The sequence below is a fragment of the Ornithodoros turicata genome, chromosome 7 (assembly GCF_037126465.1).
Source record: "Ornithodoros turicata isolate Travis chromosome 7, ASM3712646v1, whole genome shotgun sequence".
Classification (NCBI taxonomy): Eukaryota; Metazoa; Arthropoda; class Arachnida; order Ixodida; family Argasidae; genus Ornithodoros; species Ornithodoros turicata.
Window position 1 is genome coordinate 42794157 of NC_088207.1, and position 26282 is coordinate 42820438.

General features: G+C 46.1%; 1 protein-coding gene across 4 annotated transcripts in view; it reads right to left on the minus strand.

The window, feature by feature from the left end:
- The window catches only part of LOC135401150 (relaxin receptor 2-like), a 64598-nt gene that overhangs the window by 6648 nt on the left and 31668 nt on the right, over positions 1 to 26282 (minus strand). For 3 of the 4 annotated variants that reach the window (XM_064633361.1, XM_064633360.1, XM_064633362.1), the window contains exons 3-15: positions 14995 to 15129; positions 13761 to 13844; positions 12207 to 12309; positions 12039 to 12110; positions 11673 to 11744; positions 11476 to 11547; positions 10828 to 10899; positions 10648 to 10719; positions 10471 to 10542; positions 8462 to 8533; positions 7570 to 7638; positions 3783 to 3854; positions 220 to 291 (exon numbers count right to left, since the gene is read on the minus strand). In XM_064633361.1, coding sequence (XP_064489431.1) covers positions 220 to 291; positions 3783 to 3854; positions 7570 to 7638; positions 8462 to 8533; positions 10471 to 10542; positions 10648 to 10719; positions 10828 to 10899; positions 11476 to 11547; positions 11673 to 11744; positions 12039 to 12110; positions 12207 to 12309; positions 13761 to 13844; positions 14995 to 15129 — 1039 coding nt within the window. Of the gene's footprint in view, positions 1 to 219; positions 292 to 3782; positions 3855 to 7569; positions 7639 to 8461; positions 8534 to 10470; positions 10543 to 10647; positions 10720 to 10827; positions 10900 to 11475; positions 11548 to 11672; positions 11745 to 12038; positions 12111 to 12206; positions 12310 to 13760; positions 13845 to 14994; positions 15130 to 17784; positions 17845 to 26282 lie in introns of those variants that run through there. The other variant, XM_064633363.1, reaches the window with a different exon arrangement.

The window sequence follows — 26282 nt, forward strand, 5'->3', positions numbered from 1 at the left end:
CATATGAAACACCTCTCTTGAAAACTCAGAAGTCGGCTCTTGAAGCACGTACTACTTGCATGGGAAGTGTTCCTTACAATGATCATATTTATACTTAAAAATCACGTGGCACTTCTCGGTGACTTAACGCCATCTAGATAATCAACTCAAAGCAAGCAAAAATTTCAAAGGAGCATGAGCGTACGTCATGTTACTGGGTTAGTAGGGAAACCATCTTACATGTGAGTGAGATTGCTCAATGGGGCAAACTGCTGTGGGGTCACGGACCGAAGAGGATTCTTGCGGAGGTTTCTGGAAAAAATGTTTTATGCCTGTTTATTCAACGCTTCTCTTGCAGCGTAGGATTTGAGCTGAAAACATTCGCATTTCAGATTCTTGTTCAAAAAGCTGGCCGTGTGCCTGTCGTCATGGCAACCTCCATCGAAATATTCATGCTGCATCGTACTATAGTGATAACACACCGCTGACGGGTTACTGACTCGCAGGGCCACGGATCGATCTTACCATATGTTTAAAGTGCAGTGAGAAACATGTTCATATTTTTTGTTGACTGCGGTTGTTTGCACGAGAAATGACATGGGTTTCACCACAAGAGCAACAAGAGCGCGCGAAAGATGTTTTTTTTATCTGCACTCGCTCCTTTCAGGATCCCGTAAGAGAATGAGCGAGGTATACGTCACTCCGTGACGCAGCAGGATCGGACGCAACGCTACCTAGATATGGAAGGCCTGCTTAATGCCTCCTCTCACTCCTTCGCACGTAGACATATTAAGTCCGCCAATCGCAGCAGCCAGCAAAGATAACAGCCGATCGCCGCAGACGGTTTTGAAGCACACGCTTCCTGTGGCTACACTCTTAAAAATGAACTTCACCGCATAGCGCGCTCCTATCCAACCATCATCTCAAATGATATCGTTATCTGCCCTGATTTGTTGAAAACGGGAGGCGTACGTTTTTTTATTGACACTTCTGCTGTTCATAATTTTCACAAAAACAGCGTACGCCTCCCGTTTCCAAAAAGTCAGGGCAGATGACGGTATCACTCGAGATGACGGTTGGCTAGGAGCGTGCTATGCGGTGAAATTAATTTCTAAGAGTGCACGATGCCCATACGGCTGATGTCGGCTTGTTTCCATAGCTACGCCGCTGAAACCAACGTCCTGATTGGCGGACTCTTAATTGTTAGATTACGTCGCTCAAGCGATCAGGCTTCGTTTCAAGATCCGACGGGAGTACACTCTTAAAAATGAACTTCACCGCATAGCACGGTCTTAGCCAACCATCATCTCGAATGATATCGTTATCTGCCCTGATTTGTTCAAAACAGGAAGCGTACGCCTTTTTTGTGACACTTATGCTGTTCATAATTGTCACAGAAAAGGCGTACGCCTCGCGTTTTGAGCCAATCAGGGCAGATAACGATATCATTCGCGATGATGGTTGGCTAGGAGCGTGCTATGCGGTGAAGTTCATTTTTAAGAGTGTACGTCGTGGCAACGCCACCTAGATAGGGAAGGCATGCTCAACGCCTCCTCTCACTGCAATGGCTACCAAATAGCTCCAACCTCCCTCTCAGTTTTAGATAGATAGATAGTCTCCTCTCACTCCTTTGCCACGTGGACGAAAAAAGTCAGGATGTCGTCTGCTTCAGCCAGTCGCCGCAGACGATTTTAAGAGCAGGCTTTCTGTGGCTACTATCGACTGCCCATGCGGCTCTTGGTGGCTTGTCTCCATAGCAACGACGACCGAAAGCACGGTCATGATTGGTGGACACTTGATGACTACGTCTCGTCGTTTAAGCGATCGGGCTTTCTTTATCTGGGTGGCGTTCGTGGTGGTTGTCGTGTATAAACAGAGCCATGTATAAAAAAAGGGAGTCTTGCCATTAGAAGGAGCCTAAAAAAAGAGGCTCGACCTGTCAATCAACGTAATTGGAGTACGTGCTATACCCCGGACCCACGGGCACGTTTCACACAAAGGGACACCTAACGGAAAGGCGGGATTTCGTGACAATTTTTTTTTCACAAATCACTAATTTCATCCTGTGAGTAATTATCCCCTTGTAGCTATCTGTAAAATCAACTTCAACTTTCGCTCCGCCATCATTATTTACGCGAAAAGTGATACGTTTCGTGACTGACGTTAGGCGTCGAGAGGCCCGCGATCCCAAGAAAATAGCAGTCTGAAAGACTCCACGGATGCGTAAAATTTGGCATGATTTCGTTGAATTTTATTTATGTATGCAATTTGTCCATTTCTGATTCCATCTGGGTATGTTACGTGATTAAAAGCTAATACCGGCAGCCGTCTGCGTACGAAGAACCGGTTCTGCAGCTCATCAGCATCAGTTCTGCCAGCAACCATTTCTGCAGTTCTGTGTCTTCCCGACATGCCCTCTCCATGCAGATGGCGTTGATAGTTTTGGTATGTCGCTTGGGATATCCGTTTCAATCCAAACCAATCCGGTTTCCCCAACATAGTGGCGCCCAGTCAACAGGGGCGAAATGTAACATTCGATAGCCTGAAGAAAAAAAAAAACGAACTGTATTTCGACGGGTGATTGGCCAACGCTTCTTCATTCGATTGGCAACAAACTTCAAAAAGTGGGTGGAGCTCCAGGTATAGACAGGTCCCATTAATGGCCGGACTCGGTGTTTTATACACTGCTCTGGTCACAGCAGACAAATTTTCAGAGGGAAATGTAAGCTCACTGCTGCTACGTCATGCTGGGCTTCCTACGTCACGGCAGCCGATGGGGCTGCGCCTCCAGCGCCGCTCTTAAAAGAGCAGGCCTCTTGCCTGCTCTGCTGCAAAGTGCAGAGCGGCCAGGCCGCTTTGCACTTGGCTGGTTTATCAGGGCCGTCTTCCGCGTTTACCAAAAATAATCGCCGCTGATAAACTGATGAATGTTGCAGGGCAACTGCTGTTTCAAGAGGTAAATTGCCTTACTACTGCTGTTGAAAATTACAGACTCAGCCGAAAAGGATGAGATACCATAAGGAATACCTATGAGCACGGGCAGCATCCTCAAGCTTTCATTCTTTGCTCTTCCATTAAATCGTTTACCCGCACCTTCTTTCTTCCTCCTATTTTTATCAACTGCCATAGTCATTGCTGCCGGATTACGCGGTCGCAGAAGTTGAAATTAGAAAAGAGGAGCTATCTTTGGCTCAGAGTCAACACTAGGCCGGCCACTGTACTTCCTTATGTTGGTGAGCATGCTCCAGTTGCTTGAAGCGTCGCCACCGCATCACTCTGTTGGCATGTGCGAATGTAGTCTTTACCGAAAGCACATACCTTCAATCCAGCACAACATGTGCAAAACTATATTTATTTTATATAAGCTAAGTTTATCACTATCTCAGCTCAACTGATGCCAACCCATCGCGATTTACACTGAACAAATATGCAGATTTACCCCTACCATGTACCCCTCTGTACAGCCTCTCCTATTTGATCAACAACGACAAAGAGGCGACGCTGGCATCCTGATTCATTATCTCTCCCATATGAGCGACTATCGACTAAAGCGTTGAAGTGGTCGGTTATGTGCCCTACAGAGAAGAGAGAAATACGATCTAATAGACACACGTCTGCAGGTGATGATGGCTCTGGAAGCTTCTAAGGCACACAAAATCGGCGGCATCATTTGGAAAGCCTTGGCACGTGGCATGCAGCGTATCTATGAACGGCCGCTATACAGAAAATAAATCCCCCTCTTTTTCCCCCTTACAAACAAACAAACAAACAAACAAAATAAATCTAATTGTATAGGCACCTACAGATACTCCATACTGACGAGAGGCCAAAAGGTGTCATCTGGGATTGAAACCAAGCTGTTATCCTGAAGGTCACTGAAATAAAAGTGCATCTCATTGTTGAAACTCAATAATCCATAAGGCAGCAGCTATAGGCCTTTCCACGCCACTTGATCCAACTGTGTTCCGTTGCATTCACATTGGGACGAGAAAAATTGCGAGAAAAACAAACAACTTTGCGTCAATACTGGCCAATTTTGCGTATTTCAAATTCCATAGAGTGCACCAAGACTCGGACACAGTAGTCAAAGTCATCGAAAGTCGCCGTCACAAGTCATGAAGCTCTTGTGGCAATTTTCCACTTGAAAAGTGTGTACATATGGTGGAATACCAATAATTTGAACAAAACATTAAAACGCAAGCAAGCTGATTGACGGTGTTGATGGTGCCATTTCATTGAGCTTGGGGCGACGGTAGGGACAGGAACACAAAACACAATTAGGCAGGACTATAGACTCAAAACTACTAGACTATAGACTCACTCCTTCTGTTTCGTGTTCCTGTCCCTACCACCGCCTCAAGCTCAAGTATGATGCCACCAACAAATTTTTTGGTTATGTTGACGAGTATTGGCTTGCTGATTAATTACACTATTACACATTGCAGCGCCTCTAACTTTTTAGACTGACTGTTTTTTTTTTAGAGATGGGGACTGTGATGTAGGATGTGGGAAGACGACGAAGAGCATGTAATCTAGGATGTCTGGGGACGAGGAAGAAGGAAAGAAAGGTTGTTCGTACTTGACCGCAACTGGGTATGGTTGTCTGAGGCTCCGTTCTTACACTGTAACGCAGCCGTTACAGCTTGGTGCCCGAACTCTCATCGCTTGATGCACGGACGACGGTCCCTGGCATCCGCTCTTCACCCTCCGCTCTCAACCGATCGTCGTAAGCCTACGTCCAAGATGGCGGACCATTCTTCTATGGAACGTTCCATCGCGTACTTCGACGAGATGGACGACGTCGGTAAAGTTGCGGCGTTCAGGTCTGCGGTAACTGAGCTGGATAGCTTGAGGAACCAAGTCGGCGACTTACAAGCACAGCTCACCGCCTTGAACCCGTTACTGCTGCGAATCCATTTTTTTTCGAATCCGAATGTAAATCCGAATCAAGGGAAGGTTCTACGAATCCACGAATCTTACGAATCTGGGATCTTTAGAACCCTTTCTTTAAAAAGTTTAAAAAGCCAGGAGAAAAACAAGCAAGTGTTTTGAAGCAGAATGATACCTTTGTTTAATGAAGAACAAATGAAATAATGCTTCAGTTTCAGAGGAAAACGTTCACATATAGTTCTTCTTTCATTTAACATGTTGTTCGTCGACTACAAGAAGTGCATAAATTCTCGACTCTGAATTATTTCTATAAAACTAAGCAACAATCGAAAGCAAAGTTAGGTTACTTTTAAGCTTATGTAACAGTTCCTGCCTGAGCTCTTTCAGTCCAGAGCAATGTTAGCAAACAAACAGGGAAACACCTGTCGGCCAATGAGGCTTTCGGCGGACTCCGGAAGCGCCAATTTGAAAAAGAAACAAACAAACGTGGTTGGTGGATTCGAAAGATTCGATTCGCCGTTTTGGGCACTGGGATTCGGATTAGCGAATCTCGAATCCCTGCCTAGGATTCGCGGATTCGGTTGGCACGTCCCTATTTTTTTTTTTTTTTAACCTTCAAGTGTTTTGTAGGAGTCACCATCTCTATATTTTGCTTTTTAATTCCAACTCAAACTCCAACACTATTTTCTACACATAGGGCGTCAGCGAGATGTCTTCGAGCTTCTCATCATCTAGAAGTTAAACTTGACAAATGAAAATCAGCAAAAAAAAAAAAAAGAAGAAAGAAAAAAAAAGTCGCTGATTTCGGCGGCTCGCCTTACAGGTGGACGTGGAGCTGCACTGCAGTCTCGTTTCTGTGAGAGGGATTGTAAACGTGCCGTTTACACAATTTGAAGCGACTTCTTCAGTACGAAGCGGGCTTCCTAAAGATGCGTAGACGAGTGGGCTGAACCGACCAGACACTTTATCTACCTCGCGTAAAAATAAATAAACAAAAATAAAATAATGAAAATGAAGAATTAAAATAGCGGCGTAAAAATATTTATCAACGCGAGATGAAACCTATCTTCACCACACGCAGAGCTGTTTTTAGCAGTATGCCCTCCGGCTTCAGGCTGACGATTGAGGGCTTTCTCTTCTCCAGCTGAACAAAACACAACGGGAGCCTTTCTTTCCTATCCTATAACTTCGTTTACGCTTCTTCTTCTTCTCCGTTTACCCGTCTTCTTCTACCGTTCTCTGGAACGGTAGGAAGGACATACACTGGTATGGTTCGAAACGTACTTTCTCAAATTGGGTGGTCGATGAACGACTGCAGGTTTGAGTGCAAACAACGAAATCGCTGGCCCTGTACGTGGGCCACGTGGCTCATGTGGTCCTGTATTTTTCATCACAAATGACAGAGCTAACGAGAACCACGGCGGCAAATCTTTATTTTGTGTGTGTGTGTGTGGATGTGTGCAAAGAATGGCTCAGAACCTTTCCGCCACAATAAGAAGCGGCGAGCGATATGATGTGGATCAACTGGCATGGAAGGCCACAACTGCACGTCCTTGCTTGAGATATTGCATCCAGAAGGTTTCCTCGTGTTACTCACCACAGAGCGGATTTTTAGGCACTCAAAAAGCGCGTTTTAGGCGCCTAAAAAGGCACTGTGAAACGCCTGAAAAGGCATACGTTTCCTCAAAAAAGGCATGGATATTGTAATATCAGTATCGTAAATGAAGTCACCACCTCTCAGCAATGATTCGCAAGTTTTCAACTACGTAGATTTGTGTTAGAGTAGAACTCTGTAATCTGAACGTCTGCGACAGCAGCTAATCGACGTTATGTTTGGTCGAGTCATTTCGTGAAAATTCCACAAAACCTGCCGAACCATATTACAGAACGTTTATTTCCACTGTAATGTATACACCACAACCATTATACATGCTTCTGCTTATTAAACGAATAAAAGCAGTACGAAATAAGCATCATTTCAATGTGCTCCGAGGTGAAATTTTGTCGGCGGTCAGTTAAAATTGTCTTATATGCCGAGAACGACCTCTCCACGTCGACCGAAGTGACTGGCGCGTGCTTGTACGAATGAATGAATGAATGAATGAATGAATAAGTAAAATAAACTTGGCGCGGAGTAGGAGGAGCCGAAGACTTGAACTTGGCCGATAACGTTTTGTGTATACCGCGTGGCTGACGAAAATCTCCGCAGCCCATTGTACGAATAGATGGATAAACGGAAAACTGAGGCGCTGTTAGTGGTACTTGAGTTAGAAACAGGTTCTACACCACGAATAGAACCTAACTTCTCAAGTTTCTAACTCAAGTACCACAATGATCGCCTCAGTTTTCCGTTTATCGATCTATTCTGACAATGGGCTGCGGAGATTTTCGTCGGACACACGGTATAAGTATATCGCAAAAGCCATGCAAGGCAAACGAAGCAACAAAGAGAAAAATACACCTTTAGGCACTTATCCGCACTTATTTTCTAAATCGGCACGAAAAGGCAAAAAGGGCAGTAACATCAGGCAGTAACATCAGCGTGCTAAGGATCTGCAGGCTTCTGGGCTAAAAGGCATGTGCCTGAAAATCCGCTCTCTGGTTATCACACATGCAATGTTTCCGTACTCTTGGACACTTTTGCATATAATAAGTACATCTCTCCATTGATGTATACTGCACTATAAGAAATTAACTTACAGTGTGCGCAGTTGTTGCAGGTCTTCGAATGGTGACTGAATGCTGTATATGTTGTTGTCGTAAAGTGCGCTATGCAAACAAGGAGAAAATAAAACGGTGAATTCCACGTTTTCTATACAGAGACACACAAACACGCACATGCACACAGAAATCGATGTTACGAGTTTTTGCTCTCCATGCGGCATCGTTTTTCGTGATTTGATAGCCCGGGTTCAGAAAATCATCCTTAAAAGCAACCGAATGTTCATATTTGCTCAACAGTTCATAACAACAACAACAACAACAAATGAATGAATAGTGATAATGACATGGGATGCTTCCCCGTGGTTGTCGCAGGATACAAAGTTATAATAAAGTCCATTAGCTAGCTCTAGCTAGATGCATTAGCTTCGATTATATTGTTATTATTATTGCCATCTGGTTCATACCTATCAGCCCGCGATAATCGTGCTCGAGTCTCACGTGATATATTCATTAGCAGAAACTATACAATATTTCATGCAGCATTATGCCTATGAATTAACATCGTCAATAACAGCGATATCATATTTTGTCTTTACCTTTCGGCCAGATATGGGATATCTGTACACTCGAGCCTGTCCGCAGCGAAGCTTTTCCAATTATTTTTGCAGTGAATGTTAGAGTAACTTCCGTTCTGATTCAAAGCGCTCTAATTAATTTCCTGCGCGCGGCATGGTATAAATGGAAGATGGCACTTCAGAAAGCTACTGACTGCGAACATGTTCGTGTGGTATCAATATGAACTAACCACGAGGACATAGAATCGTTATTAATATAGCCCTAACGATAACGAACGTTGAACATAAACCTATAAAGAAAGAACGTAAGGCAAACATAAAATGAGGATGGCACCCAGTTCCGGGATCCTTACAGTGTTTCGAGCGAGACCAGGCCTGAAAACACGCCCTGTTCTAGTCGAGTCATGTTGTTCCTCATGAGAGACCTGATGGGCACATGGAACAAACACAAAAGGTACCTTTAAGGGGACACACTCAACGAAACAACAGTTACGTGGAAAGTTGGCTCCCTGACGTCGTTGAAATAAATAGAGAGTTTTAGTAAACCGTTTTTGCATCTCCAGTACGATACCCCGCTACAGCGTTGGTCTCATGGCGCATGCGCGACGCTGGTGGTTGTGGCGGTGACAGGGCTCGCCGTTGTCGGCCTCACAGAGGTGGGCAACGTCACGACTGACGCCCTGGGGAATGTGCGTCCTGGGCCGACTTCTAAGGGAACTGTGCCGGCATATGTCTGAAAGCGTCTGAGGAAAACCCAGGAAAAACCCCAGACAGCACAGCCGGTACCGGGATTCGAACCCGGGCACCTCCCAGTCTCGACATGACCATTGCCAGCACGCTAACCACTGAGCAACGCGAGCTGGTCATGCGCGACGCTAGCGGCTAGGCTCCGCTGGCGAGACATAGCGGAGCCTCGCGAGCGTATCGCCGGTACGGATCCCCTCGAGGAATATCGTACCGTGTTATTGGAGACGTCACGCGGGTTGCTGGGCCCCGCGACGAGAAGAAGAAGAAGACAAGGCCAACTACGCGAGCAGCAAGATGGCGGTGCTGACTCCCGTAGCATTTTTATGCTGTTCAAGGTGATTGCGAGTAACCCTTCGTGGATGCAACGAAATGCATTGCAACAACAGAAGTCCTCAACAGCGTAACATCGAAAGGCTGCACGTTTAAGGGTTCATGATCTGCCATGCGGGAGCGCTACGACGCTAATTAAACGTACCGTCTCCTTCCACGGTGTACTAAAACGTCAACAGCGTCCGTGTCGCGTATCGTGATATCGTTTCGGATTATCATACCGTGTACCGTACCGGGACGTTGCAAAGTGGTTTACTAAAACTCGCGAATGTGTCTATGGCAAGGGCATTTGGCTCCCAATCAACTCACTCAGCTCAAACTCAACTCTCCTGCGAACTATTTCGCTCGAAATCGACATATTTCCGGATTACTCGTATTTTGTCCTCACAGTCGGCAGCGGACCCACAACAACCCGATATAGTTTTCATTACATTTTTTTTTTCATTGTTATACCTCTTATTTCTGTCTAGTCATTCTGACTCAACCATACCCATCTTAGTGCCTTTGTTGTATGATAGATGCTGTCCTACATATTTCATATCTTTTTTGTTTTGTTTGGTTTATCTTGTGATACAGTTTTTATTACACTTTTGCATTGTTATACCTCTTATTTCTGTCTAGCGTTATAAGTTGTCACTAGAGGGGTGGCCCCTATTCTAGCTTTGCTACCGGCCCCCCACTTGAGACAGTGTATTCTGGCATTATGAGGAAAGAAAGAACGAGAACTACGGGGAGGAGCAACCGGAGAATCTCCTCATCGGCTCGCGAGACCTTAGCGTGACGTGTCAGCGCGCTCTCCCACACCTCCTCCTCACTCATTCTCTGCAGCGGGACTGCACCAGAAGGAAGTCACGTGCAAAGGCCGCGTTCGCATTCCGTCACCCTGACGTCCCGCGTACGTCTTTCTGCGCGCGAATTTCAAATCGTGTGGATTCCATATGATTTATAATGCCGATAAGTGGCGATATAAGGCCGGCGAAAAGCGAAGCAACGATTTAGTAAATCAGAGCGCGCACTACCCGTGGCAACAGGCGTGTACGAATTGATGCTTGGAGAGCGAACTGTCCCTAAGCTAACATACATATGGGGACTACAGCACTTATTCATTTATGCAGGGTCTTACGAAGCACAACCCTGGTTAACCGTGAAGATCAGGGTTCGGCCACAAACGTCTGAGGAGTCTCTGTGCCGTGTTATTATATCCCCTGTTACATTTCTCTTACTGTTTTTTTTCTCAATTGTTGCAACATAATGAAAGAATGCAAGTATAGCTGTGATATCTTACAGAGCTTTGAGCTTGGTCAGGAATCCGAATGCATGCGGTTCCAGATGCATCAGTCTGTTGTTGTCGAGGAATCTGCAAAAACATCACGTGACTCGCATTGTAATCGATCGCCTACAAACCACGAATAACGTACACAACATTCGTAGTTGGAAAAGAAAGAAAAGGGAGGATACTTACAGACGCGTTAGAGCAGTGAGAGGGCGGAAGATATCCGAAGGAAGTCTTGTCAAGGAGCAATTTCCCATGTTGCTGCGGTATGACAACAAAAGCCGATTTATAATTCGACAAATCAGAAGAAGAAGAAGAAGAAGAAAAAAGAAAGCTATGACAAAGACAAAAGAACAGAGAAATACTTACAGTATCGAGAGGCTCGTCAGGCCGTTGAACGCGCGCGGGGAGATTTCGGTGATGGGGTTGTGGGACAGGTCACTGCAAGATGTTGGTTGGAAGTATAGCTTGGCAACGCAACGCAAGTTCGATATTATTGCGGAATTAGTAAGGGGGGAACAGGAGTCCCTATATACAGGCTTTTATCAAAGCACAATCTTTTCCCCACCATTTCAGTCCATCGCCCAATTGATTTTATTCCACGCGCCACCTATAGTTTAATCCAACGGTCTCCGGGATTAATTTTGATCAATTAATCTGTAACTCATATTGATCCAAGCCCTGCCCAAGTTAACCCACCGGTCTACAGCATTTGTCGCCCATTGTAATACGTTGGGAACTGTGTCCGTTTGAGTTCAGTGTAGAACGCCCAATAAACAGAACGCCCAATGAAACGCAACGCACGTTGCACTGAAACGTGTGCAGCATGCACGATTGAGCAATTGTTACTTTTTCTGCACTACAGCGACCAGTACATTCACTACATTCTGCACTACATTCACACTACGATGCATACAGATATGCCGATATAGCCGCGGTAACAGGTGGACGCTGCCAACACTTCAACGGCCCTGCGAACTACCCAAATTCAGATGCCGACAGTCTATACATACTCACAGGTCTTCCAAAAAGGAACTGCTGCTAAACGTGTTCGGCTTCAGATAAGTCAGCTCATTTACCCGAAGACAGCTGCAGGAGAAGAAACACACATCTATGCATACCGCGTTTGCAGTTCGTCGCGACGAAATAGTACACCTTTATATTGAACGAAAATAATAAGCGTATCGTTTGCTTGCAGATCATGAAGCACTTACAGTTGTTTCATGTTGGGAAGGTGCGCAAATACATCTTCGCTGAGATTAGTGATTCCTGAAGAGGCCAGAGTTCTGAACATAAAGGGGGAACACTTCATGTGATCTATGTTTTCATAGTACTAGAGGCATGTACAGCCGCCGCAAGACTTCACCGGAACACGAGACTGCACTTCATGATAGCGGCTCGGCATGCTGCCTACAGTGGTTATTTCAACTGTAGCCGCCACAGGCGGTGCCGTATGCGCGCTGGGAACCGGACTGAAACCTTGTGGCGGCGCTATGGTTTCCGTGGGCTACGCGCTCGCGCGCTCGTTACGGTTAAGTCTGACGGCGACTGTACATTCCCAGAAAAGAATGACATCTTACAGGTTCTGCAGGTGCTTTAGCACAGGGAAATCAGTCCTGTGCACTTGATTGAGCGAGTTGCCAGCCAAAACGCTGTTTGGAAGAAATGTAACAAATAACGAACGGAGCATACGGAGACACCCTGTTTAAACGTCTATTGCTTATCTCATATGACGTCAGAATACGTACAGTTCACGGGCATGAGGCGAAATCGTTTTTGGAATGGTCAGCAGGTCAAGGTTGGCGCAATAGTAGCTCCTTTCCTTGCATTTACAACCAGGGTGTATCCAGGCTAAAAGATCAGCACAAGGATTTACATGTATAGCAGATGCATCGCAAAGGGAGGTGCGATGGTACAATAAATGATGAAATATAACAGGTCCATCGTAATGTTGGGTCCAGTATATACTACAGAAAAAAGGCCACATGTGCATAACTGGTTCCGTTACAAAGAGAACCACTTCTGGCATCATTTTCCATTTTGTTTCTGATTTACAGTTAACGTCGTTTCACATCGATTTCAGTACACGTAGCCTGCTACTTTAGGCAATGTTCAAGTAATTAGTATTTTTTTTTTAAATTTAGCGCCGCAAAGCAACTGTGGCTATGAGCGACGTACAGATGTCGACGGATGGAGAGAGGACAGCAGGAAGGAGTGGGGGACAGTGGGGTTAGTGTGCGTCCTGGGCTGACTTCAGGGGGAACTGTGCCAACATTCATCTGGAAAGTCATCGGAAAGCCCAGGGAAAACCTCTGGGAGCACAGCCGGTGGTAGGATTCGAACCCACCACCTCCCAGTCTTCAGCACGACCTTGGCTACCACCAATGAGCGGGACGCCTTAACCCGCTCGGCCATATGCCGCTGGTTAATTAGTAATCGGTGAGATTAATGATTGTAAGTGTAAAGTAAAAGTAATGGTTATAGATTGGGAGTAGATTTACACGTAAGGTGAGTCAGACTATTTGTGTGGCGACATATGCTGCACGTGCCGCAGGGTATAGGACTGCCGATAATTTTGACCGCCTGCGGTTCTTTTGACGTGCGCCGGAAATCTCCGACACACGACACATAGACAGGGTGCTGGAAGCAATGTTTATCTCCCCCGCATTGCTACAATCTTCGTAACGGTTTCATATTACTACTACTGCTAATAATAATAACAATAATAAATAATTATTATCGTAATAAGTAATGGTTTGTATGAATTAGTTCTCTGCTAAAATGAACCTATCACACGAGCAGTATACTTACGGCCGACGCAGGGGGGGGGGGGGGTTATTTGCAGCACGGCCGACGCGTTTCTCGATTTCGCTCTATCCAAGAATCCATTTTCCCCAAGCGCTTTCCCCTTAACAAACGCAATTCGTTGCTTTCCTTCTAGTGGTTTCCAGAGCTGACTCATATTATATTATATATAATAACATTATATATATAGCGTATACTGAAAATCAAGCAGGCGCAAAAAAAAAAAAACAGCAATGGCGTATCCAGAAGTTCAACATAAATGCTGTGTGTGTGTGTTGGAGAAGGGGGGGGACCAGCTGTTGCGGGCGTGGATCGATGAACGGAAACACAATTACACAGCCATACTAACTGTTGCTGTCTCCTCGACAGCAAGACATTTTCCAGCCGAGAAGGACATGTGTGTGCTAGCCCTTGGATCCGAAACTTTTTCCGACAGAACGTCATTACAGTAGACGACATTCGCGAGTTTCGTAATAAGGGACCGTGGTAATACGCACCGCATTCGACGCCTCTCTCTTCCAAATCTTCGTCAGGACGTTTCTTGTAGAACTGGTGATAGTACTTTTTCATTTCCTCGGTACCTGCGTATGAGATATTAGATGTCTGCATGTAATGCCTAGGGATTAGATATTTGCAATGTTTCTTATGGCGTTTGTCAACTTGAAATGCTGGATCGGAGGCCATTCAACATCTGCAAAGTTCTCGGCCCATGGAGTAACCCTGGACACCAGTGCCGTGCACTTGGCGCTCTTCTTTCTTTTCTGAGGGCCACCGGCCTCCTTCACGAACTGTAGGGATTTCCTTCCCTCGTCATCCTTTCATGTGAACCTTTTTGGAATGGGGTAGGGTCCTGCACTCAACGCAGGGAAACATCCCACATCATCATCATCCATTCATCTATGTTGTTGCTGTTGTTGTTGTACGTGTGGCGTTTGTATGTTTGTAAAGTGTCGCATTTGTAACGTTTACAAATACGTCTTTCAGACTTTCTTCGGGATCGTGTGCATGGCGTCGCGCAATTGACGCAGCAGAGTTAGTTCGTAAGGGGTGTGTTGGGGTTGGATTCCGTGTTCTAGGTGGCAACACCCGCTGCTCTTGGCCGTTCTAGATGGTCGTGGCCTCTTGTCCATGCAGACGCACCTGTAACCGAGCTTCAATCTTGCTCTCCCAGATGGCACCGTGCGCACCTGGCGCGGCCCTCTGGCGCGGCCGCTCCATTGTGACGCAGTGGCGACAAGCGCACAGCTAAAATTTATTTCCCTCTACCTGCGCTGTGCTTGACTACAGCGCAGACCAATGGCGGTGCCGCAGGTGGTGTGATGTGATGTGTGTGTGATGTCTTTTGTGGCATCCGCTGTACCACGTGATGTTGTGACGCCATGGCATGGTGACGTAATTTCGTTTCCGCTACGCTCGCCATAATCACTGTCAACGCCGCTAAACCTACCTGATAGAGCTATCTGTACACAATAGAAGTGGAACTAGCATTATTGAAACTAAAAAAAAAGCATGAAATATGTTCTGTGATTTCCTGTGTGTTTCTCTCTTCTTCATTTCGTTCAACTTTTTTTTTATTCGTGCTTTTTTTAGCTGTGACGTGCTAACGTTTTCACTTTTCCTTTAAAACCGATGCTCATCCACGAAGTGACACACAGTTTCATTGGATGTCCTCAATAGTGCTCCTTTTTTCAGCGCCAAATAATAATAATAATAAAAATAAAAAAGACTCACTGCATCGGAGTTCGTCGGAACCGTCCTCGCAGTCTTTTCGACCATCACACATGAATCGCTGGCGTACACATTGAACTCCAGCGTCGCACGGAAAATGACCTTTCGGGCAGATTTCACCTGCATTTACTTCACAATCTGAAAGATGAGAACATCAAAGAACTCATAGGTAGACAGCAGCACAATCAGATTTATTTATCCGCTGCAAAAGCTTATTCAGCGTTCACGAATGGCAAATACAAAGAGAATGTTGCGTAAAAATTACAAAAAAAAAAGAAAGAAAGAGAAAAAGAGAGAAAACGTCCACTTTTCTTCACTTCTTTTTTCTTATAACAGGGAAAGGGTAATGGTCCGTCTTCAGTGGTAGGCAATGTTCAGCTCCTGTGCGCGCAGTGCCGTTGGGAACAGCAACAGCAACAACAACAACAACAGATAAATTAATGACGATGAATGGGGAAATTCGCCACATGGGGTGCGGCCCACTACCCCAAGGCACAATGGGCAGGATGAGATGTGTCCCGATATTAATGATGAACGATACTAAATAGGAGTCGAGAGTCAGTGGAGTGAGTGAGACATCAACAGAAGGCAAAAACACAACACACAAAAACACACACACAGCACACAGGTACGCAGGCACATCATAGGGTAGAGAGAAGACCAGTGTCCCGGAGAAAAATCTTGAAGTACTCAAGAGCTTGGCGATGGTCGATCTGGTTAGACCAAGGGCCGAGGATGGTTGCCAATGTGAATGGTGCGGCCGCGATCGATTGCAGGCGACACTGGCCGTTGGGAAATTTCATACAGGAATCACCTAAACATTTTTATATCGGCTTACACTGCTAAATTCAACGCGTAGCGCCCTCGTTGCATGTCTGCGGAGCATCTTTCACTGTTCGTGAGTCTAAGGAATGCAAGAGTAAAATCTAAAAACGAGTCCGAATAAACGGGATAAAATCAGGCGACGGGACGAGACGGGATGGCCGGGAATGGCGGGTCAAACTATGCTGGTGGCCTTTCGTTGACCAAGCCGTATTGGTACACTGAGCCACCGTGACGTACAAGCCATTTTCGTATTGCATCTTCAGAACGGCAAGATAAGCGATGCACACGACAGAAAGAGGGAACCAGAGACAGCGCGACCTTTTTGCAGTTTATCAAAACAAATAAACACTGAAGGACGGTATTGTACGTAACATAACTAAAGCCTGAAGTTTTTAGGGTTTACCCCGATTCTTCCCCAAATTTGCACCCCGAATCGAAGACTGACACTTTAGGGTCAAACCCGACTTTCACCCGGCAAATTGCCCTCACTGAAACATCTGTAGGAATGCACATTGGCTTGTTTGGCGGCAGCAAACGGTATTATGTCACCGTTTGTACCAAGCCAGTACAATTTGGTTGAGTAATAGAACACGATTTCTCACCGGATTCGCATGAATTTAGAGCATATATTTATTTCCCTGATTTTTACCCCCAAACTTGAAAAAAAAAAGAAAAAAAATCCCGAAAGCTTCAGACACTAAACGCAACATGTAGTCATCAGATCCGGCGAAGACATTGTACTGTGGGAACTGCGCCAAGCAGCACTGTGTGTACTCCGTTGTCCGAAAAAAGTATACTTTCCAGAATGTCATCGTTCAGCACGGATGCGCAAGTCGGGCTCATTGTTGGGCGCATTAGCGAGCATTGAATGTGTTCCTGCAAAATTGACGAAAATACCATATCCAAGAAGGTGGGTTCCGAAAAATTCCTATTCTCACTCGTTCTCAACAAAATTTTCATCGTGTCGGTATTAGCCGCCATTAGAATGCTACACGCATCAAGCACGTTGCCATGGACGAAACTCGATATTAGTCTTGGGGGTAACTCGTTACTGTAACTAAGTTACTTTTTAACTCGTTAATAAGTTCCAGTAACTTCTTGAGGAACTCGGTCCTTTCCTATAGGTAACTTCGAAAAGTAAATAATTGGGAGTAGATCTACACGTAAGATGATTCTTCCCACATTTGTGCGGCCACATGCCTGACGTGCCGCAGTGTTTTATTAAAGTAACTTAAAGTAATGTAACTTGTTATCTTGTAGTTTGTTTTGTAACAACTATAGGGGCCAAAGTCGGACGAACGGATGCGCCGTGCATGTTGCTGCGTAGTGTCGCGCCCGGGTTCCAGGGCCCAATGACAAGACGCCATGTGGTGTTGTCGTCTGATTAGGGAGGGAGAAAGATGACGCAGTTCGCGTTATTTGTGGACCAGAATTGAACAAAAGCAACTTGTAGCTTGTAACTGGAAGCTACAAGTTACATTTGTTCAATACTGATTTTGCGCGACGGTTACACGTGCACGCGGCGCATCATCGTCAGACTCCGATCCCTATAGTTGCCGCTTCGGTGAACGCTACGAATTCAGTTCTGGGCCTTGTATTCGGAGACTCTGGTGGCAGAGCATTCATCGTAGCGGTGAGCAGTGTATCTCTAATTGCATATAGGATACTGTGGAGCTACATAAATTCTATGAAATATTGCGCAGAGGATGACGACTCAACTGAAAATGCGGATGCTTATTGCTTTGTGCTCCGTTGAAGAAATTTATCAGGGCATTAAAATTACCAAACTCCAACCCAATGAAGCATATAAAGCCAAGGCTTCTATTATCATAGTGAAGACTGGTATCGTATGAGTAGCAATTTTCGTGAATTTCGCGAGTGTTGTCTTTCCGCGAAATTAAATTCTCGCAAAGTAAGTTAGTAGAGTAAGTAAGTAAGTAAGTAAGCAGACAATCTGAATTATCTTACATGGACTGTGGACGTCGAGACGAGAAGAAGCGACCATCTTCCCATACTGATATCACACTCTGGACTAGGGGCTAGCGCTCAGAGGCAGCTTCAGACTGTTGCACATTGGTAGAAGGGAATGAACCGCCTGTACAAGCCCTGAGGGTGCAAGAGACACTGCGCCATTATCTGCGCTTGCTGACTCGTCATGAAAAACATCTACTAGCCCGCGGAAGCTCAGTAGCCGGCGCCACTCTAAGTTTCGCTCGCTCGTCGCACAACACGTAGACCAGCTGCCCACAAACTTTGAGCCGACTGCACCCCCTATGGCTGCACCATGGATATTACGGGACCCAGTTGTATCCCTCACTGTGCCCGAATGTCCCAGTAAGCAAGTTGCCAATGTGGATGTCATTAAACAGCGAGTCCTGGAGATGATGGCAGAGCTCCACAGCGATCACTGTCATGTTTACACGGATGGGCCATGTACATTGGACACTTCTTCGTCCGCCTTTGTGGTACCCGAGAGAGGCATTGAAAGGCGTTATCGCCTATCCCACATGTCATCGTATGCTGCTGCGGAGATTCGCGCCATTACCCAAGCTCTTCGATACATTAAGACAGCAAATCGCAACCGTTGGGTCGTGTACTGTGACAGCAAAGTCGCTCTATCTGCGCTACGCACCCGCGACCCATACTCATCGTGCGCTTCGATGGTGTATGACGCCCTTCTTGTTCACGACGCTATGGTCAAGAACGGTCACGAAGTGAGGTTCCAGTGGTTACCCAGCCACGGCGGTATCCCTGGCATTGAAAAAGCTGACTGTCTCGCTACAGAGGCACAGAGGCACATAGCATACGCCGATGTCGTGCTATTCCATTCAAGGCGCACGACGCTCGCCGGATACGCAGCATGACGTACGACTACGACGTTTCTCGTCTGTGGTTTACAGAGAGTATAGCCATAACCTGAATGTTCTGCGACAGATGGACCCGAACCTAAGATTTTTCATGCCTCGCGGCGTACTCCGATCTGCTGAGAATATTATTCACCGTCTTCGAGCTGGCGTCCCGTTCTGTCGTTCTTTACTGTGAAAGATGGGTCTGGTTCAGTCTTTGTTGTGTTTCGAGTATGATGTGGAGGACGACGGCGGTCACGTCTTATTGGAGTGCCGCTACTTCATATCAGAGAGACAGTCACTCATTACCGGCATTTTACGCATGACTGACCGCCCAGTGGAGCTGGCTCATTTATTGGGTCTTTGGGATACTCCGCGCAATCAACGGAGGGCAATCAGTCTGCTGGTAGCCTTCTTGAGTGAGACCGGTCTCACAACTGTATTGTGAACAGTAGGTGCAAACTCCCGTTTAGTGTGAACTGCTGACACCGTATTTTGTACATCTGTAGTGTGCTATTTTGTTTCCCCGCTCTATTGATTGAGTACCCGTGAGTTTGAGTTTTGACAGAGTTTGCAATAGCAATACAGCTTTTGCGGGAGGATCGCCGTTACCTCGTCTCCAGCCTCACTGGCCCCTTGACGCAGTCTCAATGGCAATGTGACATCACCACCCACTCTTTGCTTTACTCCGTTGACACCGCATTGTCCCCTACTCTCCCTCGCCGAATTCCTCGTTCCTTTACCACAGTCTTCCACCGCATGAGACTTAATGTGGCTTTTACACCGGCTTTCAAACATCTCCTCGGTGTCGACGCGTCCAGCCTCTGTTCCACGTGTGGTGTGCGCGGTGACCTCCGTCACGTCCTCCTGGTCTGCGGACAGTACGATCGCGAGCGCGCCCTCATGGAAACTGCTCTCCAACGTGTCGATCAACGCCAGTTCGACTTAGCCAAAATTCTCGGGCCATGGTCGGACCCCTCACATCTGATGCAAGGCGTACTAGCTGTTGCTGAGTTCCTCTCCAGCGCTGCACTAGTGGACGAACACTAATATGACATCTTTCCATCATCATCACTTTCTCATCCCTTCCACAAACACAATGGGGCAGTGTACCGCCATAACGGCGGAGAATGACCCACCACATCATCATTCCATTTATGTGTGTGTGTGTGTGTGTGTGTGTGTGTGTGTGCAATGGAGCAGGCAGCACCCATGGTGGGTTGCTGAAAGCTCCAAGGTTTATCTTATTTTACTAACTATAACTAACTAATTCGTTACTTTTCCAAAACGACCTGAGAACATCAAGTTCATTTTGAAAACTAGTAACTTCGTTAGTAACCTAGTTATATTATTACACAGTAGCTACACTTGTAACGAGTTCCATTCGCCGAATAACTTCATGATGTTTACCGGAAACTGTTTGGGCCTATTTGAAATCCAGACATCGAAAAAGCCATACAGCGGCGGGATTTGATCCACGCATATCTCGATCACCGGTCGAGCGCGAATTACCTTCCATCATGTTTACGTCTACTTCGTTATTCACTGCAAGGTGGATGAAAGCTTTACATTACCGCTAATTAGTGTGTGTAGGTTGCGCAACTACAAACGCATCCATAACCTCTTCCGTGATGTAGGTAGAATATTTTAGTTACTGACTGTAACAAGACACATGTTGTGGAGCAAAAGGCGGAATCGCGAAGTGCAGATCGCCGCTTTCATTGAGCGTTATCGCACAGCATGAGAAGTGCATATAGAAGTGTGTATAAAAGTTTATATAGCGCAATACAGGCCAAGCGCAGCCCTCACAGATACAACATGCGCGATGTACTCCAATGTGGCCGTATTCGAGCCGCACTTATTTCCCAATTGCTGCATATATGCAAAAGGAATATGAGTATTTGAAAAATTAACACGACACAGAACACGGATGTGTTGGATTGGATTGGATTGGACACGAAAGAAAAATATGGAGAGGTTACACTCTTAGAAATGAACTTCACCGCATAGCACGCTCCTAGCCAACCATAATCTCGAATGATATCGTTATTTGCCCTGATTTGTTGAAAATGGGAGGCGTACGCCTCTTTTGTGACAATTATGAACAGCATAAGTGTCACAAAAAAGGCGTACGCCTCCCGTTCTAAACAAATCAGGGCAAATAACGATATCATTCGAGATTATGGTTGGCTAGGAGCGTGCTATGCGGTGAAGTTCATTTTTAAGAGTGTAGTCCCGACGCAGTCAGGGCTGGCTACTCCAAAACGCGTTTGTGGGCGGAACAATAGAGCCAGAAAAAAGAGGAAAACAAAAACAAACAAACAAGAAAGAGGCAGAAGAAAGCATAAAGGAAAAAGGGAGAAAGGAAAGGGGGAGACGCTATAGGCACCGAGAAACACTCACTGGCTCATAATGTCAGAGACCGCGCGAACACAGAGTGTCGGATGTGTTGCTTTGTTGTCCAGTTCGTGGGTTTCGTTGGTTTCCATCATGTTCGTAAGATGTGCCCGCCTGCTTCGCTGTGTGCGCATAAGTGTCTTTGAGAAAATCTGTGAGAGTGTGAGATACGACGTTCGATGCAGACGAGATAAGCGCGTCCTATAGGGTGTCGAATTGTTCTGCCAGCGTATAGTGTGTGCGGTTATCACACTTGATCGGTATCCAAGAAGCGTAGACTCAGAGCCTATCGCTAGGTGGCCCTTTAATATTTATTACGTCGTTGAGACGCACTTTGGTGATACTGGGACATCGCAACGGTACTGTTTTTGCCCTCATAGTTTGCCTTCAGTGCAGCATCCTGTACTCCCTGTATCACATCCTGTACTAGCTGTTGTTTCGGCATTCTCGATACAAGACGAGAACTCTGTAAAGTGCACTCTTAAAGATGAACTTCACCACATAGCACGCTCCTAGCCAACCATCATCTCGAATGATATCGTTATCTGCCCTGATTTGTTGAAAACTGGACGCGTACGCCTTTTTTGGGACAATTATGAACAGCATAAGTGTCACAAAAAAGGCGTACGCCTCCCGTTTTCAACAAATCAGGGCAGATAACGATATCTTTCTAGACGGTGGTTGGCTAGGAGCGTGCTATGCGGTGAAGTTCACTTCTAAGAGTGTGCAACCCACACTCTAAAAACAGAACTTCATCGCATAGCACGCTGTGCGCCAACCATTGCCACGAATGATAGGGTTATCGCTTCTGATTCGAAAACAGAGTGGGGCGTACGCCTTTTTGTGCAATTTGGATATATGAAAATTGCCACAGAAAGGCGTACGCCCCCCCTTTGTCTTCCAATCACCAGCGATAACACTATCATTCGTGGCAATGGTTGGCGCGCATCGTGCTATGCGGTGAAGCTCTGTTTTTAGAGTGCAGTGCTGACACCCTCCAGAAGAACTGAGTGTCCTTTAGTGCAGAGCAAAACAGCATATGCACGCCAGCAATGTGTAACCCTGGAAGCAACGTCCAGCGACACAAAAGAAAGTCTGGTGAGCGAACAAACTGAATGGCCCAACAGAGTCAAAGCACAGTTGGACGAGTTGGTAAGGGAATCATGGCAACGAAAGGCGCGGTCGAACACATGACGAACGGCAGCCCTGGACGACACCTGCACAAGCGCTCACTGAATTTGTTCGCTCTCGTGGTTACCAAATAGACTTGCCAGCAGACTATGGGTATTTTAGAGGATGAAAAAAGAAAAGAAAAAGAGGAAGAAAGAGAAACATTGGGTGGCCTTTTTATCAAACTTTGTAGTCTCTTCGTCAGTCCTGTTGCAAGGGAAAACCATGCCAGCAGGTTCTGTGCGACCTGTAAGCGCTGCGCATTCAAGTAACCATGGGAAATCTGCAGATATAACGATCAAATAACGATCGAAAGGCAATAAGCCATAATTTCTTTACGATGTTTTCCAGCTATCAGTGTAATTTTATATTTCCATAAAGAGGAAAAGATCGCTGTTGAGGACTGCGCGCAGCGCAATAACGATATTTTAAAGAGTGTAATGTTACGGCGGAGTTGAACATATTTGTGATATATACGATGTTAAGAAAGTTAGACAATAAGAGGTCGAAGCTGCGAAAAGAAACTCGACTCCTAACAGCAACGATCATGGCGCTTTTGGGACCAGGCAAAATATGCCCTGCATCAAAGCTTCCGAACAGTACGTACTTGTCGATGCTGCGAACCACAGAGAGCGATCCTCTTAGTGCTCGAATTACAGTCACGAGCTCCATAAAGAGAGACACCTCGCCCAAGAGTTGAACGTCCTTGTACACTTCCGACACCGAAACCGCCGGGATCCTTTGAACGCGACCGTAGCGGCATCCTGCCTGCGAAACGATGCTACCGTCGACTTCACTTCCCATGGGTGTCCGATGCGAAGAGCACAAACCACGTGCACAACCCGAACGTGTCGAAATCGGAACCGGCGACGAATCTGCGGTGCCGTCTTGTGTTGGCACTTATTGCTGCGGTGATATTGTATATAACAGCTGCAGCTTAATGGGACGGCACAGGACAAAGCGAATGCTGCCAGAGCTGTGCACCACGTGCGTAATGAACCCTGCGAGAGTCGTGGCGATGAACACACACAAACACACGCATATATACGTTGGGTTGTAATGAGTGGTCCGCAGGTGGTCCATCGTATAAGGGGGCGTCCCGAATTGCCGCCATTAACAATCCACCGTTTAAAATCCCATATGTTCAAAATCCCAAACGGCGCGTTAAAATCCCAAACGGTAGCTTTGCGTGCGTGCCCATACAGCTGTGCCGCCCCCATAACGGCGCGATAAACCGTCAAAAAACACATGAACTAACATAATCTCTGAAAACTAACCTAACCCAACCAAATTCTAACAATTTCTGCTGCTCTGATGTGGCCGCCATCGTCGCCAAAAACCCGGGTTTTATTCACGACAATGATTTCTACTGACGTCAAAATCGCGCAGTACTGCGAGGTTTGTCAGTAATATGTATTATTCAACACCATCATTCCGCCATTCTTCATAATAAAGCTTTAACTTAGAAATTTGGTATTTTGAACATCTGGAATTTTTAAACGGTGGATTCCAAACGGTGGAATATCGTGATATCCCCAGTCGTAAATTCCCGCCGTTGTTCTTTTTTGTCCTCGTTTTCTGGTGAACAATGTTGACGAGGCCTGTCGTGTCTGCACTGTGTGAACAACACTTGTGAACACGATGGAAAGTAACTGTTCTGGGGCTCAAATACACGAATAGACGACCACAATCACAAGCCTCAAGGGTGCGTAAGAACATGAACAATTGAAATGTGGCCGTCGTCGAAAAAGCTAGACAGCGGTGGGATTTGAACGACACCTGTCTCGATTGCCGGTCGAGTGGGTTGGACTACGTACGCACTAATAATAGTGAGTTTTGGTGCGTCGTGCGCTGTCGCCTATGCGTACGTAAGGAATAGCCTGGTGGTTCTGCGCACTGCGCGAAGCTGTCTGTGTTCTGCGCGTGCGCGGAACAACCAACGCTATCCTTTAAATACGCAAAGGCGACTGCCTCAAACTAAATGCACTAAAATTCACTATTGTTAGTGCATGCCAACTTGAGCTCCTTGACCATAGACCATTCAGCTTGTATAAAGTACTTGGAAGTACTTGGAACTCCTCTCCGCATCAGTGCCGGGCTCTTCGCTCCCTTTTTGCTTTCATGCAAGCCACATGGACTTCTCGAAGAGCTCTAAACAGAACTCTGATCTGTCGTCGCTTCACGTTCACCATAATACATCCTCTCATATTAACCTCTGTGAAGTGGGGTAGGGTCCTGTGGCTACCACGGGGAAGCATGCTGTGCCATCATCACTTCTCCTTCATTTATTATTGTTGTTGTTGTTACTCCAACGTCACGCGAAGCACAATCTTTAAAATTGTTGAACACGACGCACCGAAAGACGGCTACAAAATTTAGGAAAACATTCAGGAGAAATGGTAAAATAGATAAATGCTGCCTTACGCGAAACGCTATGTGATACTAAACGCTATACCTGCTTAGTCGTTAATTAGAATATCGACAAGCCCCCTCTCCCTACTGATGAGTCGAAGGCAATCACGATGCTTTCCGAACGTATAATTCCCGCAAACGTTCAGAGCCCATCAGACGTCCGTGGCCGCTGCCGAAAATGGCTATCTTGATTGGTGGGAAGTTGCTTCATGGCGCGTTCGTCCTGCCTGCGATTAGTACTCCGTATGCCAATATGTAGTAGTTATCTACGCTTCGCGCAACTTGCACCGTAACGAGCCCGTATCTTTGAGATCTGTCGCGGAAGTGAGCGAGGTGTATATGTGATTCGTTATCTCATGCACTTCGCAAATTTCTGCCATTGCTTGCATGTTTATGTCAATACGATGCCGTGATCCGCAATGAACGACACTGTATTTATGCTTTCCTACTTCCTAAAAACAGAGCTTCACCGCATAGCACGCTCTGCGCCAACCATTGCCGCGAATGCTAGGGTTGTCGCTTCTGACTCAAGGACAGAGGGTGGCGTACACTCTTAAAAATGAACTTCACCGCATAGCACGCTCCTAGCCAACCATCATCTCGAATGATATCGTTATCTGCCCTGATTTGTTGAAAACAGGGGGCGTACGCCTTTTTGTGACACTTATGCTGTTCATAATTGTCACAAAAGAGGCGTACGCCCCCAGTTTTCAATAAATCAGGGCAGATAACGATATCATTCGAGATGAGGCTAGCAGCGTGCTATGCGGTGAAGTTCATTTTTAAGAGTGTACGGCTTCTCGTGTGAATTTTGATATATGATAATTGACACAAGAAGGCGTACGCCCTCCTCTCTGTTCGAATCAGAAGTGATGACCCGATCGTTCGTGGCCATGGCTGACGCAGAGCGTGCTATGCGGTGAAGTTCTGTTTTGAGAGTGATAGCAAGAAGTAATCCGTCTGCCTCGAGATCTTTTCCCTCAAATTTACACGCTGAAGCAGTAAGTTGTTATACGGTACACTCATAAAAATGAGGTTCGACGCATAGCGCGCTCCTAGCCAACCATCATATCGAATGATATCGTTAGTTGCTCTGATTTGTTGAAAACGGGAGGCGTACACCTTTTTTGTGACACTTATGCTGTTCATAATTATCACAAAAAAGGCGTACGCCTCCCGTTTTCAACAAATCGCGGAAGATAACGATATCACTCGAGATGATGGTTGGCTAGGAGCGTGCTATGCGGTGAAGTTCATTTTTAAGAGTGTAATGGGAAAGTCAAATGGGATGAAGACACGCAGGGGCAAAAGGCACAAAAGAGAGCTGCGTTTCGCACTCAAACGTAATAACATGTCCTCACTCCAATAGCGAAGAACAATTTTGCCATCACAATTACTCCCACGTCTGAGCGAAATGAGCTGCTTTGAACGAAGGACGGTCCACGCTTGAGCCGCTGCCGCGCTCTTCCTTCAAGTCTGCATTTGTTCGGGCTCTGCCTCATTTTCATCATAATGCGTCGTCCATTTAGCGGCTTTAATGAACGCGTGAAATGTATACACCAGCTGGTTATGACATCAATTCAAAGTATCATCGACTTAATATGGGCTCTTTTGTTTCTGCGAATTGACGGCGAGAACACG